Source organism: Gavia stellata, chromosome 9 (genome assembly GCF_030936135.1).
Source record: "Gavia stellata isolate bGavSte3 chromosome 9, bGavSte3.hap2, whole genome shotgun sequence".
Lineage (NCBI taxonomy): Eukaryota > Metazoa > Chordata > Aves > Gaviiformes > Gaviidae > Gavia > Gavia stellata.
This window is the reverse complement of record NC_082602.1, coordinates 36,275,487-36,294,792: the sequence shown is the minus strand read 5'-3', so window position 1 is coordinate 36,294,792 and position 19,306 is coordinate 36,275,487. Positions and strand designations below refer to the sequence as shown.

General features: G+C 48.1%; 1 protein-coding gene across 1 annotated transcript; it reads right to left on the bottom strand.

The window, feature by feature from the left end:
- Positions 1-7,002: 7,002 nt before the first annotated feature.
- Positions 7,003-17,999, bottom strand: LOC104253085 (deleted in malignant brain tumors 1 protein). Its single transcript, XM_059821365.1, has 11 exons — positions 17,798-17,999; positions 17,612-17,641; positions 16,243-16,396; positions 15,802-16,016; positions 13,392-13,545; positions 12,951-13,165; positions 9,861-10,011; positions 9,330-9,541; positions 8,892-9,064; positions 7,819-8,207; positions 7,003-7,288 (listed from the first exon to the last, which is right to left on the bottom strand). Exons 1-11 carry the CDS (start codon positions 17,997-17,999, stop codon positions 7,003-7,005), a joined length of 2,181 nt encoding a protein of 726 aa, XP_059677348.1.
- Between the last annotated feature and the right edge of the window lie 1,307 nt (positions 18,000-19,306).

The following is a 19,306-nucleotide window of genomic DNA, read 5'->3' as shown; positions in this document are numbered from 1 at the left end:
GTTTCCTTTCTAAGCTTTACTGAGATAGAATATACCAGATGTGGGGGAGCCTGAGGCACCTGGCTACTGAAAGAGAAGGTGTGAACCGAGAAGACAACTTGGCTCCGCGACTTCCAGCTCTCTTCAGTGTTACCTTCTGTTCCCCTTCACGCCCTGACCTTGCCTTCAAACCAGGAGAAGGACCAGCAGGAAGGAAATGATGCTGCTAATTCCCAAAGGGAATTGCTCAAGGGAAGTCACCACTTCATGTGCAAAAATACCCAGATGCATGAAAAGCCACATGTTCCCAAAACAGGCAGTCATTTAGCAGTTTCATGGTGTTTACTCCCAGCACCAACCCACTTGTAATGTGTTGCTGAACTCTTACGCTACTTTACAGCTGATACAAACTCATAAACAGCAAAGTCCTCCTACAAAAAGCTAAAAGTGTCCTGTATAGACCATTTTGTCTAAATGCTTTTAACCATTCCAGCTCCTTTCAAGAATGTGTTTCCATGTCTGGTTTTAGGTAGCCTCCATATTTTTCCCTTTGTTCTCAGAACTTGACAACAATAGCATATTTCTGAAGCCTTTTAATGACCCTATGAACTTTGAAAATATATTTAAAACTAATTCTCTGGCCACAATGTGATATCTTTGTCAAGGACTTTTTATTCATCCTTTATATCTGCCAGAACTTGCCATTACACAAAAATTATCTTAAAGCAATTTTTCTTCTGAGTAAACATAGAAATGCAAAGAAAAAGCTGAATTAAGCTACTTAAAAATTAGTACATTTTATTTACTTGGAATGTTATTGGATTAAAAAAAAGTGTAGCTACATTTTTGATGTGTATGGTGTTTAAGAAAATTCAAAAGCTAATAGAGTAAGAATTCCTTTTTGTGACGTAACTGTGGTACTGGACTCCAGTCCCACGTCTCATCATATTTTTGTTGCAAGTATATGTATGTGCAGAGAAACACCTGTGGTTCCAAGGGAGAGAAAAAACACATTAAAGTTACTTAATGCTTTTAATCCTAAAGAAGCCAACTGAATTGAAGGTCTTGATTCCCAAAGACAGAAGTCTACAGTGCTGGTTTTGGTGATTTCCCCACTCAGCCCAGCTCATGCAAGGTCTTCCCAAAGATTCCCAGACCGGTAGCCTGGACAGCAGACGTCTACACTGTGCTGCTCAGTGCCGTCTCTCTCCAGGAATTTTATCTTCCTTCAGAGGTTAAAAACCAGAAGAAACAAAGGGCCATAATGGAAAAGTCGATTACTGCTTTTAGTTTTTCTCTGCTCAAGGCCCCAAGCGTTTATACCTTTCATACAAAGGTTGTGCACCTTGATTTGTTATTTAAAGTAGAACTACATTGTTGTTTGTATCTAACATATTTCTTAACACTTTTTAGTACTTTTTGTTGCATATCTTCCTTGCACTAATCAAAGATCCGAAAGGATCGAGCAGTTTCACTTAGGAATGTGTAGTTTCAATAGTTAAAACCTGCACCAAAGCAAAAATTATCAATTGAAAAAAAAAAATTCTTCATATCTCCAGTGTAATACCCAGTGCAACGTGACCTAGTTTTCTGAGCTGTGTTTTATTTTCTCTGAATCACAAATGTAGCAAGATGGAATGCAAAGTGCAGTGTGTGCCATTTCGTCTTTTCTTTCTTTTTTTTTCCCCACGTAACTGGGCAGATCATTTCTGCCAGACTGCTTCTTATAATATGAGGGGTGCCCTACGTGTGATAATCTGAGGCAACAGGAGCACAGTGTTTACTAAATGAATGGGCAATGACAAATACAAATACACCTCACCTCTTCCTCTCCCTACCCCCCATTACTAGGCATTATATAACAATTTGTAGACAGGGAAAAGAAGTTAGTGAACTTTGCCATACTACATGAAGTCAATTTTACACATATATTGCTGTATTAGGTATTGCACTATGTATTGACATTGAACTGGGAGCCAAGATATGTCATTAAATGAAATATTAGAATGAGCAACAAAACTTTACCAATGTTTAACTAAGCAATGTGCATAACTCTTGTGCTATGAATAGTCTCCCAAAATCTTTGTAAATTATCGAGGTAGTTAAATGTTTGCCTTAACCTCTGCAAGATCAGGCCTCCAATACACTTCTCAAAATCCATTCCGAAGATATTTGCTGAAATGCTTACGGCTCAACTGATGCACTCAGTTCATAAATTTCACAACAAGGGGGCATACTGAGGGCAACATACCTCAACCTCCACATTGGAAAACTCCCCAAGGCCAGACCAGACTGTGCTATGCCTTTCTACAGAGCCTGGCACAACTGGCGCATGACCATACCAGCGCCAAGCAGTAGGTTTTGTTCTTTGGCATAAAGAGAAAACACAGCACTGCCCTCGGGAGGTCTGAGCAAGTGATGAGGTCTCCTGGCGGTGTTTGTCATTACATAAATAACAGCTAAGTGTTAGTTTAAAGAAGAGAGCCTAGAAGTTGGCCGTAGCATAATGCATGGGCAGGCACTGGCCACATTAGCTGACTGCCCAAGCGCTCACAGCCTGCTGAAAAGGCTAGGCAAGGCTTAGCTGCCTCACCCAGTCACTTCAGACCTTGCAAACTTATCTTTGTTAGATAAGAGGAATTTTCTATTGATCTATTTGTCTAAAAAAAAAAATGGAAGGAAAAAAGAAGGGGGAAAGGTGATGGAGTCATCTTCTTAAAGTGAGGTGATATAAAATACCTTCTTGTGGCTTTCACTGACATTCAGTTTAATTAGATTGATTGTAAGCTCAACTGATTTGGGCCAAGAACTGTGCGGATCTATAGAAATGTTTAAAATACTCGCAAAAGATTCTGCATTGTGTTTGCAAGTTATCTGTTATAAGAATCTTGTACATCTTATCCCTATGACCTTTTTTTCTTCTGGAGGATTGTACTGTGCTGCAACTGCCTTTGACATTGGCGTTCCCTGGTTAACGTGAATACAATAATACAATGAATCTACTCTGTCTTGTCGTAAGGATGCATGAGTCATCCCTTAAAAAAGAGAAAGACAATAGCCATTGACTTATTCCATTGTGCCCTTTGCAGCTGCCACCCTACAGTGTAGGAAGATTGGTATAGTTTTGAACCAAGAACCTGAGCTAAGAATAGTAATAATACAGGCTTTTACTGAACTGACAAAAAACCTTGAAAGAGAAATAAATACTACTAACACAAGCATTTTCAAATGAGAATTAGCAGAGCACTTAAGGAAAGAATGATTAAAAAAAGAAAATGTAAGAGTAGATATTAAAGCTCACAGTTTGTATCTACTAAGAGCGCTTCAATGAGTACGCTATTTGACCTAAAATTTGACATTTGCTGTATAGACGGAGGAGACTCACCGTACATAATCAAGGAATGGTGGGGAAAACTTCAGACCTTGGTGCAAATATGGCAGCGCAAATATCATTATAGGGATGCTCATATCTTTTCTATTCATTCACCGGTATTTAATAGAGGGGGAAATTATGGAGATATTTGGGGTTTTGCTGCAATTAGGTAGGTTGCAGTCTTACGATAACAAAAATTTATTATAGCCCGTTAGCTAATCCACATACTTTGGTCTTAAACATTAAGTACTTGTGAATCATTAAACTTTCATCCAGTTCAGTCCTCAATCTACGTTATCTTTTAGCCCTCCTCTTCTTCAGAAACCTCCCACAGAAAAATTTCCTCTGGCTGTACGCAATTACATTGTCACAGTGGTAATGCGACAAGTCAAAAGGCATTGAAGTCTGATCTAGGTTTTTCCCCTTGGGAAGTTTTAAACATGTTCCAAATCCAGAGGCTGTAACAGTAGGTCGGTTTGCCTGCTTACAGCTCCAATTACACCTGAGTAGGTCAGCTTTGCTTTCTCCAGTGTCCTAAGCTTTTAAATGTTGCAGTAAAAGTACCAAAGGTTTGTTGACTCAGGTGGAGCTGACCTGAGAGCAGCCATTGACGTCCATTTCCACCTGCCTTGACCGCAGTCCAGGGCCAGCCTTGATCACAGGCAATCCAGCGCTAAGGACGAAAAAGGCACTTTCCAGAGACATCAAAGCAAAGCTGCTCTGCAATGAGGGCTCCGATGAGGTGGGCTCCGTTGCCAACAGCATTGTGCTCTGCCTCTGCTGTACCCCGTCTTGTGCCGCGGTCAGCAGAGGCGCAGCAGGAGAGCAGCCAGCTCATGCAGGCAGCCGCAGGCAGGGGAGAAGGAAGCACAGCACTTCTTCAAGGCACCAACTTCTTCAAAGATCTTTCTAGAAGCTGCCTCCTGATGGCCCGGCAGATGAGGATCTCCCAGTATCTCAGTCCAGCATGTACCATCCACAATATTTATTGCTGTTCGGGAAAACAGGAGGAGAAGACTTGCAGTTGGCTGACGGCTGTGTTGGGGTTTGGCTTCTGGAAGCTGCAGTCGGATAGCCAAGAGTGATGCCGTGTCAGTTTATACAGCGGTTTGTTCTTCTCAGAGCCCAGTGATGACCAGACATTGTGTGCAACAGTTCCCTGAGGGGACAAATCATGTCACCTCGACAACCCCCATGGCACTGACCCAGCAGAGCTGTGCCATGTCCTGAGGAGGAGTCAGGGATGTTGCAGCCTGGAGCAGGAGGGTTGCAGCCAGGCATTCTTGCAGTGGTATCCTTTTTGCCATCCTGCAATCGCCAAGATGTTTGGGCCACACAGCTCTCCAGGAAGGCACTGTTAGCCCCAGTGATGCTCAGTTGTTGTTGCTGCTAGTTGTCTTTTTTTCCTGCAGAAATGCAAGCAGATAAATTGACACCTTCGTCTGATATGAAGCAGAGTTATGGTATTGCCTAAAAAAGATATACTGGCTTCATTTGACCTTATTTATTGGCAAAGAAAAAACCCCCAAAAACTAGACATGGGACTTTTAAGTTGTTTTCCAGAATTGCTTTTGGCTGACAGTGAAGTACTAGGTTAGGCTGTAGCAATAATTATACCGTCATGGTAATAGTATAATAAGGATTTGTACGAATTTTACAGAGGTGCCTGGCTTAGGCAGTAGGTCATAGACATAAGCTGTTACACAGGGCTGATCTCACAGCAGATCTGGACCACAAAAAAGATCTTCCTGGATTTTTCCAGAACCCAGGTATATGATGTTCTTGTGTTCTTGCAGGAGAACCCCATATATGACTAACATGTTGCTTGGAAAAATGTCTTTATTACAGATGCTGCCCTTCCAGACATCAAAACTCTTGACTTCAAATGCAGAGACACTTTCAGGAATCAAGACAGAAATACCACGCTAGAAACATTGTCTTCTTGATTTTGTAGTTACGTAATTTATACTGGAAACCAACCATGATTGAAAATAGCTCAAATAGCTCATTTTCTCAACAAGAAGGACCTCCCTAAAGAACTAGTCACAAAATACTCAGACATTATGTATGAGGATTCATATGCAATCGGAAGAATAATTTTTCTCTTTCAGTTGTGTGTGATTGCCTAGGTATTTTTAGCTACGTAAAACCTTCTCCATTTGAAACATTTCATTATTCCATGAAATTTTTATGCAAAATTTGATCTCCATCTCAGAAAATAGGAAGTGATAGAAAACAGGACTTAAAGGAAGGCTTAGGAGAGTACAACAGTAGTACTTGCATTCACATATTTTGCCTGCTAGCACTGACTGCAGTGGAAACAGAAAACATTACAGGGCAGTTTCAACAGTGCTAGTGTTGCCTGAAGGGTAAATACATACATTGCATCACACTGAGATTTATTGAAGTACCTGTCAGAGGTACGCAGATGGGCTCTGTTACTGGGTATCACACAGCACACCTTTTGTGATGTACTCACACTGCCCTATGGAAAGGAAGGACTCCTGGTCTTAAGTTTCCCACTGAAAAAGTGGGCAACAAACTCATGTTTGATGTGGAGCAAGAACTGGCCATCTGGGATCACCACAACCCAGGCTGTATTTTTCACTAGCAGAGTCAAGATATCCATCTCGAGAAGGTGAAGCTGATGATTCAGATACAGTGTTAAGATTTGAGAGCCTAGTATTGCAGATGGCAACTAATTTGAGGGTTGTCATTGGGCTGTAAACTTTCCCTGGTCTTCTGGCTTCCTTCAATGCTGAGTTGTTATGTCAAGCCCACCTCTTCTCACGAGGTGAGCCATCACCACAGAAAGACTTTCATGCTTGGATTTTAATCTTGAATTGTCAATGAAATTGCTCAATGCAAGGAAATTACTCAATCCATCAAATTACTCAACCAATGTGATTAGCTGCAGGTGTTTACCAAGGCTTACATGATCTGGTATGGAATTGGTTTCTTCACTTTACGTCTCAAAAGAAACCCAACAAGAGTGAAAACAGCAACCGCCAGAGCCCCAACAGTGATAATAAATGGTGCACGAGAAACATCAGTTGGAGCAGGAGCTGAATTCATGTTCTCCTGGATGACAAAAAAGTCCAGCTCTGGGTAAGATGAGAGGACCTGGTTACATTTGATCCCTCATCTTGTTATCTCCAAAACATTAAAAAAAGGGAAAAAAATGGCATTCTAGATCAGATTTAAAGATTAATCACTTTCTCGCACTCTGATACATCCAGATTCAGGTTTATATTAGTAGAGCTTGTTTATAGAACTTAAATATTTCAGTCTTACCATTAAGAAAACAAAAAACTAACAACAAACAAAAAGCTTAGAGAGCACAGATTTGTCAGGGACGCTTCCAGACCGGCTTTTCGGACACGGCAGCTACAAGTCGCAGGCAGTTTGGGAACAGATGAGTTCCACAGAGCTGCCTGTGCCCTGTCTCATCAGACTCCCCGCAGAGCTGCTGAATTAGCATATTTATTAAGTGCTGACGAAGACAACTGATGTGAAGTGGGATTAACAGGCATGAGTCAGTAACCACATTCCTAATATTTATTGTAGAGCTGCTGGTAATCCAGCAGCAGCATAGTTTCTTTCAGAATTAAATTGGCTTTTAAAGATGCTATCTGTCAAAGGAGACAGTTTTATTTAAAAGCAGGTGTATCCCTCTTCTCAGCACCAGCTTCCTGAAGCTGTATTGGGCCAGCAACAACTGTCACAATTTCTTGGCCAGAGCTTGCCTCTCTCTTGGACCTAGTAATACAACCTTGGTAGCATCTGGAAGAATAGTCATAGGCCCTGCACACCACTAGTTCACACTGCAGGTAAACCAATGGGTTGTTACGAATAAACTGGAAGGCATTGAATGTAAACCGGACTATGTGTCTGTAGGGTGAATAATACGTAGCATAGGTAGAATCTCGAACACACCTGAAAAGAAACAAAAAACCTCTCATGAATGCACATTGCAATCAGTCATTTACACGCAATATAACACATAACATGAAAAGTGATTTTTTAAACATGATGAAAATGGTTCAGAAACTTGCAATTAGGAAAAGCAACATGCCCTTCTTTCGCAGCATTGAGCCATGTTACCTCCCCTCAGCCTGTCGTGTATCGAGATACCTGGTGTTTGTGTGGTTTTCTGAAGGTGAATTATCCTTGCCTGAGATATGTCACTGTTACCTCTTCAAAAATAAAAATATGTGGTGAACTGACCATAGCCATTTAGTCTATTTGTCATTTTAAGCTGGGGTTGTGTGTGTGTGTTATATTTTAGGTCAATCCATCCCCTTTCCCCCAGTAAACCCCAAATGCCCACGTTCATTAATAAGTTAGAAGCTGACATTAATGTGTGCTGTATTCACACTATTCCATTAAAAAAAAAAAAAAAAAAAAAAAGAGCTACAGGATTTCAAAGGCAGTTCTATCTGTAATTGTAATGCATAAGAGCTTACCCATTCCTGATTATATCATAGGTTACTGTCGTAAAATTGTGGGGAGTGGGCGATGCCACACATGTGTCCACAAACAACACCAGGTCTGGATCAGAGCTGTGCAGGTAAGCTTCAAGGAACAAATTCTGGTTGATATCAACATAGTATGGTGAGTCATTCACTGGCCACGAGAAGGATGCAGAATGATAAAATGTAAGGTTTACATCATATCTGCCGTACTGAGTTTCATTGACTTCAAAATTGTCGTCCGCAACATACATTATTTGTGCCCATGTGTTCTGAAGCATTTTGCAGTTGACATGCAAGTGAAGATTTTTATTTCTTGTGATTACAGAACCAGAAGAGGATCCTCTAATAATGTTGGAATAGGTTATTGTGTTGTTGTTTCCCTGTTTGGCATATAAAATAAAATGTGAAATTAATTCATACAGTCAGGTTTCCTATTAAGCGTTCTAAAGTTTGCTGTATCCTTACAGCAATGTGCACAGTAACTGCATTATTTCCCAGAAAGTCTGCTGTGGAGAAGTCTGAACCTCGTAATTTCTGTTCTGAAAATTAGAGTCTGTAATCTACCTGTAATATTCAGTGCCTATAATGTGGGCCTAGAAAACTACTCACATCAAATGCAGACATAACTGAATTAAATACAACCTATACAATGCTGTGAACATTAAATGCCTGAAGGGTCGGGTCCTGAACAGTATTTAAGCTGAAATCTGACTTAACAAAGGGTTGGTCATATTTAGTAAGAGCTTTGAGACCTTTTTAACCACGACATTCAGCTTGGGACCTTGAAAATGCCAAGTATTTGCTTCCTTCCACACTTTATTCCTTAGGAGATCAGTAACAGGCTATGAGTGAATGCTCTGGCAGCAGGCGCAGGAAATACGAGTGTTAATAAACCGTATCCCTCAGGAGATGGAGAGGCAGCCCATAATCACCAGGACACTTCCAGTCCCTGCAGATGCCAGTATAGCTTTCGATTTGTGCTGGTTTTCCAAATGAATTCTTCAGTTTGAATTTTTACACACTCACAATATTTGCATATTCTGTCGAAACATTTAAAGTCCTACCTCTCTCACTGTGCCGCAGCGAGTGTACGGTATGTCGAATATAACATACTCTGATGTAATGTTGGGTTTGCAATAGGGGTCGTTCAAGGAGAGATTCCAAGCAGAGTAGCCGTGTGACTGAAGGTAGTACCTGCTCACAACTGCATGCATGTAGTCTGGCAAACACAACAGTGCTAGCAGATGGCAAAGAAAATGTGTTACAAGCTCATTGAAGTGACTGAAAAAGGTTGTACTTAAATAAGCAGTATCTTTTGCAGAAGCAGAGATTGCAGAAGGAGTTCAGAATCCAAACCATATACTTGCATCTCTATGAAATGCTACAGATTTAATTTAAAATATCATGAAATGGGTGATTCATTGAAGGCGTACGACAAGATGAACAATCAGTGAATTAGTAAACAATTGAGAAGCAGGTTTCTGCTTTAAACATGAACTTACTAGTGCTCTGATCTGCCGGAGTGGAATAATAGTCAGCCTGAAAGCCTCTGTATGTGTATCGAGAGTTACTGTAAAATCGGACAGTCAGCAGGTTTGAGGAAGATGTGTATGTGTGAAAATAACCAGAACAAAATTTCCCAAGGAGAGTAGAGGTATGGAGTGGCCCATCATAGACTTCCACATAGTCAGACAGGCATCTGCCACCTTCCATCCTGGGGAGCAAACATGACTATGTAGTTAAATGCTTCATTTTTTTTAAAAAAAATTCTTTTTCCTTTTTTAAACTCAGATTAACTGTTCATAGCAAAAGAGTACATTTCAGTGATATGACTATCAAGTCTTTGGAACAGAAATTACAGCCTTTAATTTCTGTCTCATTAGATGCCAGCCACAATATTGACTAAATAAACAAAAATTAATACATTTCTGGTCTCAGACGTACTAAAAGCTTTCAAAAACATCCTTGAAATCAAACAGCTATCAGCTTAGAAAGTCCAGGATCGTCTTCCCAAGTCATAAACTTTTACTTACTGAACATCTCTAAATGTGAGTGTGACACGGAAGTTGCTCTTTACTTCTATTTCCCAAACACAGTTGGCATTGTTCGGATAATTTCTGGGGTAAAATGGACTCTGTAATGTCCCAGATGGAGAGGAAAGCAAGCCGCCACAAGAATAATCTTCTGCGGAGAAAAATATGAGAAGAAAAATATAAGTATACACCGTTTGAGGTTGCTTTTGGAATATGTCTATGTAGAATTTTTAAGTCTAAAATTTAGAAGCAGTGAATTCTACCAGCTTCAATGGTCTTTCTATTAGGTTCATATATCATCTGAATGCAGAATAGGAGATGTTAAGCACAACGAATAGCTTTTATAATGTTAATCTTCCATGTCTGCACTAGCAGGGTACGGGTATTTGCCATAGAACTGCACAATCTTTGAGGCTGGACCTCTGGAGGTCAGCTGTTCCTTGAAAGAGAAAAAGTCACAGCTGAGCCTAGGTCACCTCTATTACAATTGCTAATGACCAAAGGGAAGGCAAAAAAGGATCAAAATTATTTTGTTTCCGAATAAGAATGCTGACAAATATCTGATTCATAAACATGAAGACCTTATGTCACAGTCAAAAAATTCTATGAAATTTATATATAGATCAGTTGCAGCCTACTCAAATAACAGAGGAATAGAGATCTAAGAATGTTTAGAAGTAAAATAAAGTCATGGATTTCTAGGATAATTTTCAGTACAAGCTCAAACTACTCCGAGAAAAGAGAAATGTGTAAATGGACACCATCTTTTGAATTATATTCGAAATAAGAAAAAATAGACATTTACTTCTTTAAACCTAAAGAATGAACAAGATACCTACTGAGGTCTAAGAGATTTTCAATTTTTATTTTCAGCTTCTAGCAAACATGAAAAAACCCTTTTCTCACTGACCTAACATTTACTATGTGAACAATTAAACTTTCAAAATATGCACTATCCTCAAATGATGTGCTTGAACAAACAGCTGAAATAGGAATTAGTGGCATAACAATACTTATGAAGTGGTGGAAAACAATGCTTCCTAAGCACTTGTGAAATTCCTGCTTGACTGCAAAGAAATAAATGATGACAGTGGGTGTGGAATCACCTGCACTGCGATTTTGGGATAATTTGAGGCATTGTTGTTTTGCTATTAAATGAAGAGGAGTATGCCCGAAAATTCTGAGCAGTAACATTCTTCTCATTGGCTACAACCAGGACCAAGCAATTCCTCTGCTTGTGCTTTCGCACACACAGCCTCAACACACACACATGAGCCTTTCCATCGGGGACCCCATCTCACATGCTGCAAACCTGTTATGCCTGAAGATCAGGAAACAATTTTCACTGCGACAGTAACTGAGAACAGGCAGAGGTTGTCCACAGAGGTGCTGGACTCTCCATCCTTGGAGAGAGCCAGGAGCCATCTGGACATGCTCTTGGGAAGCCAGCTCCAGGTAACCCTGCTTTAGCCAGAGGGTAGGACCAGATGTCCTCCAGAGGTGCCTTCCAACCTCAGCCATCCCGCGATTCTGCGATCCTGAGCAGGGGCAGGAGGTAATCAGACCCCTTAACCCCTCTGGACCTACCTGAGGTTGATGACATGGTGGGCGTTGAGCTGGAGCTACCTGGTGCTGCAGGGAGAGAGCAGCAGGTGAGTGAGCAGCATTTTGCCCAAGAGGAAGAACTTTCTGGGAGTCACCCCTCTCCAAAAGGGCTCCCGGGACACTGAAACCCCACACCCACAGTCACCACCTGGACATGTGGCAGGTTCCTGTGGGGCTGCACCTCAAACCCTTGTTCCTCCGTCCCACCAGCCCAGAGCACAGCTCGCTTTCAGCGGGTACAATAGCTCCCGTCAGCAGGGCCTCGCGTGCCAATGGAGTCTTTGTTAATCATCAGGATGATGGGACAGAGTGGACCCTCAGCAAGTCTGCTGGTGACACCAGACTGGGAGGAGTGGCTGAGTCCCCGGAGGCTCCTGCTGCCATCCAGAGGGACCTCAACGGGCTGGAGAAATGGGCCAACAGGCACCTCGTGCTGTTCAACACGGAGAAGGGCCAAGTCCTGCTGCTGCCTAAGATCAACTGCAAGCAGCAGTAAGCATCGTGGGCCACCCGGCCAGGAAGCAGCTCTCCAGAAAAAGCCCTGGGGGTCCTGGTGGACACCAAGTTGAACTCGAGCCGCAGTGGTTTAGCAGGGGGCGTTGGACTAGGTGACCTCCAGAGGTGCCTTCCAACCTCAGCCATCCTGGGATTCTGTGACCCTGAGCAGGGGCAAGAGATAACCAGACCCCTCAAGCCCTCCAGACCTACCTGTGGTCAAGGACACGGGGGGTGTCAAGCTGGAGCTACCCGGCGCTGCAGGGAGAGAGCAGCGGGTGAGTGAACAGCATCTTACTTAAGATGAAGAGTCCACTGGAAGTCGCCCCTCCCCAAAGGTAAACCTGGGATACATAAACCCGAGACCTGCAATCGGCACTGTAACCTGGTGGGAACAAGCGAGACCAGCCTCAGCCATCCTGGGATTCTGTGACCCTGAGCAGGGGGCAGGAGATAACCAGACCCCTCAAGCCCTCCCCAGGCCCTACGTGAGGTCAGCGACACGGGGGCAGTCCAGCTGGGGCTACCTGGCACTGCAGGCAGAGAGCAGCAGCCGCTCTCGCTCCTCAGTGACTCCTCAGCTGCAAAAAGGAGTTCACTGCACTGCCTGTGAACTCATTGGCCCTCTTTACTTTCGGGAAACAAGGAGTAACCACGAGCGGGAACACTGGCCTCTGCAGCTGCAGCAACGAGTGTGCCACGAACAAGCAACTCCTCTGCCTGCAATAAAGGCCAGAAAAGTCAATGACGGTTCAGTGGCACCACTGGCGGGGCTGGAGAAAGCCCTGTCCCTGCCCATCAGGCAAAGAAACAGTGTTCTGGGCGCAGTCTGGTGGCAGTCCTGTCCACAAAGATGCCCCCGGGCCAAAACACCTGCCCGTGGGGCCACGGGGTCTGGATGCCCACAGGCGTCAGGAGCCCTCGGAAGGCCCTCAAGGAAGAGTTTGTGCTTCTGCCCTGGCAAAGGGTAAAGGACGGCTCTGGGCTTACCTGCGGTGCTGCTGGAGGCGGGAATCGAGTAGTAGTGTGCCTGGAAACCTCTCCGGGTGACGCTGCCGTCACTGCGAAACAGGACGGTCAGCTGGTGCCCGGATGACCTGAAGACGCGGTGGTTGTTCCAGCAAACGGTCCCCAGGAGCGGGCCCCCGGGGGACCCGCCGTCGTACACCTCGATGGCGTCGTACCGGCAGCTGCTGTCTTCCAGCCTGCGGAGGGAGAGGAGGGTCTGTCTGCCCCGTAGGCTGTGCCACCGCCGAGCACGAGTGCCGGCAGGAGCCGCAGGGCTCAGGCAGCCGGAGCCCGTTCCCGGCCTGGCTCCGGGGCTCGGGCAGAGGCGGCCAAGGCCCCGCGGTGGGGACGGAGACAGCCCTGAGCCCACAGCCAGCGCTGGGCACCCTGCCCACGCCACAGCTGCCACCCCGCCGGACTCACTCGACATCTGAAAACTGGAGCTCCACTCTGCGATCCGGCTCCCGCAGCCGTATGCGCCACACGCAGCGGGCGCTGTTGGGGTAGGAGTTGGGGTAGCCCGGGCTCTGGAATGAGCCGGACCAACCCTGAAGCAAGCCACCACAGGAGCTGGTCCCTGCGGAAAAGAGCAGGGCCCGGGGATGGGCAGAAAGGTCTTGAAATCCCATCGCCAGATGCCATCAGAGAAGGGCACGGCCACCAGCAAGGAGGTTCTGCCGCAGCCCCACAGATACCCTCTGTCCCGCGCACACGGCTGCGCTCCAAAGCCTCATCCGTGTGTCCCGCCAGCCTAGAGCACAGGTTGTGCTCGGCACGGGCAGTAACCCCCCTTGGCGGGGCCTGGCCATCCAGCGGGACACCCGGGGCAGCAGACAACCAGACCCCTTAATCCCTCTGGACCTAAATGTGGTCAACGACATGGGGGCAGTCAAGGTGGAGCGACTTGGTGGTGCAGGGAGAGAGCAGCAGGTGAGCAGCAGCATTTTGCCCAAGAGGAACAACTCTCTGGGAGTCACCCCTCTCCAAAAGCCAGGCTCTTTCCAGGGGTGACCAGTGATGGGACAAGTGGCCATGGGCTCAAAAAGAAACACAGGAGGTTCCCTCTGAACATCAGGAAACATTTTTTCACTGTGACATTGACTGAGAACAGGCAGAGGTTCCCACAGAGGTGCTGGACTCTCCAACCTTGGAGAGAGCCAAGAGCCATCTGGACATGCTCTTGGGAAGCCAGCTCCAGGTAACCCTGCTTTAGCCAGAGGGTAGGACCAGATGTCCTCCAGAGGTGCCTTCCAACCTCAGCCATCCCACGATTCTGCGATTCTGAGCAGGGGCAGGAGGTAATCAGACCCCTTAACCCCTCTGGACCTACCTGAGGTTGATGACATGGTGGGCGTTGAGCTGGAGCTACCTGGTGCTGCAGGGAGAGAGCAGCAGGTGAGTGAGCAGCATTTTGCCCAAGAGGAAGAACTCTCTGGGAGTCAGCCCTCTCCAAAAGGGCTCCCGGGACACTGAAACCCCACACCCACAGTCACCACCTGGACATGTGGCAGGTCCCTGTGGGGCTGCACCTCAAACCCTTGTTCCTCCGTCCCACCAGCCCAGAGCACAGCTCGCTTTCAGTGGGTACAATAGCTCCCATCAGCAGGGCCTCGCGTGCCAATGGAGTCTTTGTTAATCATCAGGATGATGGGACAGAGCGGACCCTCAGCAAGTCTGCTGGTGACACCAGACTGGGAGGAGTGGCTGAGCCCCCGGAGGCTCCTGCTGCCATCCAGAGGGACCTCAACGGGCTGGAGAAATGGGCCAACAGGCACCTCGTGCTGTTCAACACGGAGAAGGGCCAAGTCCTGCTGCTGCCTAAGATCAACCGCAAGCAGCAGTAAGCATCGTGGGCCACCCGGCCGGGAAGCAGCTCTCCAGAAAAGGCCCTGGGGGTCCTGGTGGACACCAAGTTGAACTCGAGCCGCAATGGTTTAGCAGGGGGCGTTGGACTAGGTGACCTCCAGAGGTGCCTTCCAACCTCAGCCATCCTGGGATTCTGTGACCCTGAGCAGGGGCAAGAGATAACCAGACCCCTCAAGCCCTCCAGACCTACCTGTGGTCAAGGACACAGGGGGTGTCAAGCTGGAGCTACCCGGCGCTGCAGGGAGAGAGCAGCGGGTGAGTGAACAGCATCTTACTTAAGATGAAGAGTCCACTGGAAGTCGCCCCTCCCCAAAGGTAAACCTGAGATACATAAACCCGAGACCTGCAATCGGCACTGTAACCTGGTGGGAACAAGCGAGACCAACCTCAGCCATCCTGTGACTGTGTGACCCTGAGCAGGGGGCAGGAGATAACCAGACCCCTCAAGCCCTCCCCAGGCCCTACGTGAGGTCAGCAACACGGGGGCAGTCCAGCTGGGGCTACCTGGCACTGCAGGCAGAGAGCAGCAGCCGCTCTCGCTCCTCAGTGACTCCTCAGCTGCAAAAAGGAGTTCACTGCACTGCCTGTGAACTCATTGGCCCTCTTTACTTTCGGGAAACAAGGAGTAACCACGAGCGGGAACACTGGCCTCTGCAGCTGCAGCAACGAGTGTGCCACGAACAAGCAACTCCTCTGCCTGCAATAAAGGCCAGAAAAGTCAATGACGGTTCAGTGGCACCACTGGCGGGGCTGGAGAAAGCCCTGTCCCTGCCCATCAGGCAAAGAAACAGTGTTCTGGGCGCAGTCTGGTGGCAGTCCTGTCCACAAAGATGCCCCCGGGCCAAAACATCTGCCTGTGGGGCCACGGGGTCTGGATGCCCACAGGCGTCAGGAGCCCTCGGAAGGCCCTCAAGGAAGAGTTTGTGCTTCTGCCCTGGCAAAGGGTAAAGGACGGCTCTGGGCTTACCTGCGGTGCTGCTGGAGGCGGGAATCGAGTAGTAGTGTGCCTGGAAACCTCTCCGGGTGACGCTGCCGTCACTGCGAAACAGGACGGTCAGCTGGTGCCCGGATGACCTGAAGACGCGATGGTTGTTCCAGCAAACGGTCCCCAGGAGCGGGCCCCCGGGGGACCCGCCGTCGTACACCTCGATGGCGTCGTACCGGCAGCTGCTGTCTTCCAGCCTGCGGAGGGAGAGGAGAGTCTGTCTGCCCCGTAGGCTGTGCCACCGCCGAGCATGAGTGCCGGCAGGAGCCGCAGGGCTCAGGCAGCCGGAGCCCGTTCCCAGCCTGGCCCCGGGGCTCGGGCAGAGGCGGGCAAGGCCCCGCGGTGGGGACGGAGACAGCCCTGAGCCCACAGCCAGCGCTGGGCACCCTGCCCACGCCACAGCTGCCACCCCGCCGGACTCACTCGACATCTGAAAACTGGAGCTCCACTCTGCGATCCGGCTCCCGCAGCCGTATGCGCCACACGCAGCGGGCGCTGTTGGGGTAGGAGTTGGGGTAGCCCGGGCTCTGGAATGAGCCGGACCAACCCTGAAGCAAGCCACCACAGGAGCTGGTCCCTGCGGAAAAGAGCAGGGCCCGGGGATGGGCAGAAAGGTCTTGAAATCCCATCGCCAGATGCCATCAGAGAAGGGCACGGCCACCAGCAAGGAGGTTCTGCCGCAGCCCCACAGATACCCTCTGTCCCGCGCACACGGCTGCGCTCCAAAGCCTCATCCGTGTGTCCCGCCAGCCTAGAGCACAGGTTGTGCTCGGCACGGGCAGTAACCCCCCTTGGCGGGGCCTGGCCATCCAGCGGGACACCCGGGGCAGCAGACAACCAGACCCCTTAATCCCTCTGGACCTAAATGTGGTCAACGACATGGGGGCAGTCGAGGTGGAGCGACTTGGTGGTGCAGGGAGAGAGCAGCAGGTGAGCAGCAGCATTTTGCCCAAGAGGAACAACTCTCTGGGAGTCACCCCTCTCCAAAAGCCAGGCTCTTTCCAGGGGTGACCCGTGATGGGACAAGTGGCCATGGGCTCAAAAAGAAACACAGGAGGTTCCCTCTGAACATCAGGAAACATTTTTTCACTGTGACAGTGACTGGGAACAGGCAGAGGTTGTCCACAGAGGTGCTGGACTCTCCAACCTTGGAGAGAGCCAGGAGCCATCTGGACATGCTCTTGGGAAGCCAGCTCCAGGTAACCCTGCTTTAGCCAGGGGGTAGGACCAGATGTCCTCCAGAGGTGCCTTCCAACCTCAGCCATCCTGGGATTCTGCGATCCTGAGCAGGGGCAGGAGGTAATCAGACCCCTTAACCTCTCTGGACCTACCTGAGGTTGATGACATGGTGGGCGTTGAGCTGGAGCTACCTGGTGCTGCAGGGAGAGAGCAGCAGGTGAGTGAGCAGCATTTTGCCCAAGAGGAAGAACTTTCTGGGAGTCACCCCTCTCCAAAAGGGCTCCCGGGGACAATGAACCCCAAAACCTGTATTCAACACTGTAACATGGCAGGACTGAGCAACACGGCTGCGGTACCACCCGCCCCAGCACTTGCTCGCGGGCATCACCACTGCAACACCATAAAGACCAGCACCAAACCTCTCCCACAGAAGAAGCGGCTGCTCAATCCCAAAGGATTCCAAGTGACCCCACCTCTCCCTCAGTGTCAGGGACGTTACCCAGGGTCTGTAAGTGCAGCCCATGTTTGGGTCTTGTGCTCTTATGGTGACAGAGCTTTCCAGAGGCAGAGCACCCCAAGGAGAAGAAGGATTTAAACAGAAATCTCTGGTTACCTGTTGGCGGAGGCACTGTTAGTCCCGAGTCTGGAAGGAGAAAACCAGAGGGCATGAGGCATGCAGACCCCTTGGCTCTTCTCGGAGCACATGCTATAAGCTCGGAGCACATGCTGTGCTCAGAGCCTCACACAAACTCCAGACAGGTTTTCTTCAGGAAAAGGACACCAAAACGCAAAAACCCACCTGAGCATATGACAGAAGCGTCCCCGTGATAACAGCCAGAGTACTCTTCCTTGTAAGGGCAGTACCACAAATACTCTTCAGAGCCCACACAATTCACCTCCGTCATCACATACGGGTACCAGTTGCTCGAAGGGAAATAGTGCATCACACCAAGAGGCGAGCCGCAGCCAAGCTGCCTGCACGCAACCCGGGCATCTTGCATGTCCCACCGGTACCCACACACTTTAGCCCAGCCTCCAAAATAGAAGACTTCCACGTTGCCTGCGCATCTGTTCGGCCCACCGGTCAGCTGCAGCAACAGCTCTTTGGGAGACACAAAACCCTTGGTCAGGCCAGCAGTGCTCTGGGTTCCGGCAATGATATTTGCTGACCGATGCACGAGAAAGCAGGCAGTGCCGGTGGTCCAGGGAGGCCCACGGGTCTTTGCAAACCAGCCCCATCTTATGTGCACCCTGGGAAAGCCACGGGGGCCAGGTGGGTTGGTGGGCCTGGGCTCTCAGGTTTAGCCCCCTGCTTCCCGGTAGAGCGACGGGAGAGCACAGGCTCCCACACCCTCCCTGGGCACGGCTGCCCCTGACACCCAGGGGCATCCACCCGCAGCACAGCGCAGGGCCGGCAGCCCCTTCCTGGGCTCCCACACCGGGGGACGGAGAGGCTGGGGCAGCAGCGGGCGTGCACGTCCCTGGGGCCACGATGACCTGGCCAACAGACTCACCATCAGCTATGACTGGAACTGCGGAGGAGAACAAGTAGAGAAAAACACATGGAGAGCAAGCGAGTTAGGAGAAATCGTTTGGGAGCCATCAGCGTGCTTTACCCTTTCCCCAGTGACTCAAGTCAAGTCCCCAGTGAAGCACAAAAGGGACAGAAGGTCGCTTTCTTCCTAACAAGGATGCTGGCTGCTGGGGGGCAGAGCCATCCCCAAAATCCCGGCTCCCAAATAACTTTGTTCTCGCGCACACCCTCGGCCCCAGCATAAAGCAAACGCTTGACCTTTCTCGTCGTACAAATTACTTCCCAAGAATAAATACGATGGTAACAATGTAAAGCTACCACTATCACATAAAGCAAAAATCTGATAAATTCTACTTACAAGTAGTGGCCTCAGGTGTTGTTGGGGGAGCTGTACTTGTTGTTTCTTCTAGAGAAGAAAAAGAAACATACATGATACCATATGGGGAGGTCAGCAAGGGAAATGTAATTTGAAACTTCCCCAAACACCATTCCAGCCTCTAGCAATTTGTGGCTGACAAACTTTAGATCCAGGAGGTTTCTTTCTGGTTTAGTAGACCTCAGCAGTTTTTTCCTCCATTAATCATCAAATCTCTTGGTGAACCCACCAAAACCTGCAGCTGGCCCAGACAGCGCCAGGCGGCCCCCAAGTGAGAAGAGTCTCTCTCTGTTTGCTTTGAACAAGGTATCTGCTGGTTTCACCTGGTCTGATGAGAAGTTCATGGCTCCGCTTCTTGCATGAGAATAGGCTGTGAACAACTGTCTCCTCCTCCCTTT

Coding starts and splice junctions, on each gene's coding strand:
- LOC104253085 (XM_059821365.1), bottom strand. CDS start 17,999: ATGCAAGATGCCCGGGTTGCGTGCAGGCAGCTTGGCTGCGGCTCGCCT. Junction 13,546..15,801: donor CGCCTCCAGCAGCACCGCAG/GTAAGCCCAGAG, acceptor TCTTTTCCGCAG/GGACCAGCTCCTGTGGTGGC. Junction 9,542..9,860: donor CTCACATTTAGAGATGTTCA/GTAAGTAAAAGT, acceptor TTTGCTCCCCAG/GATGGAAGGTGGCAGATGCC.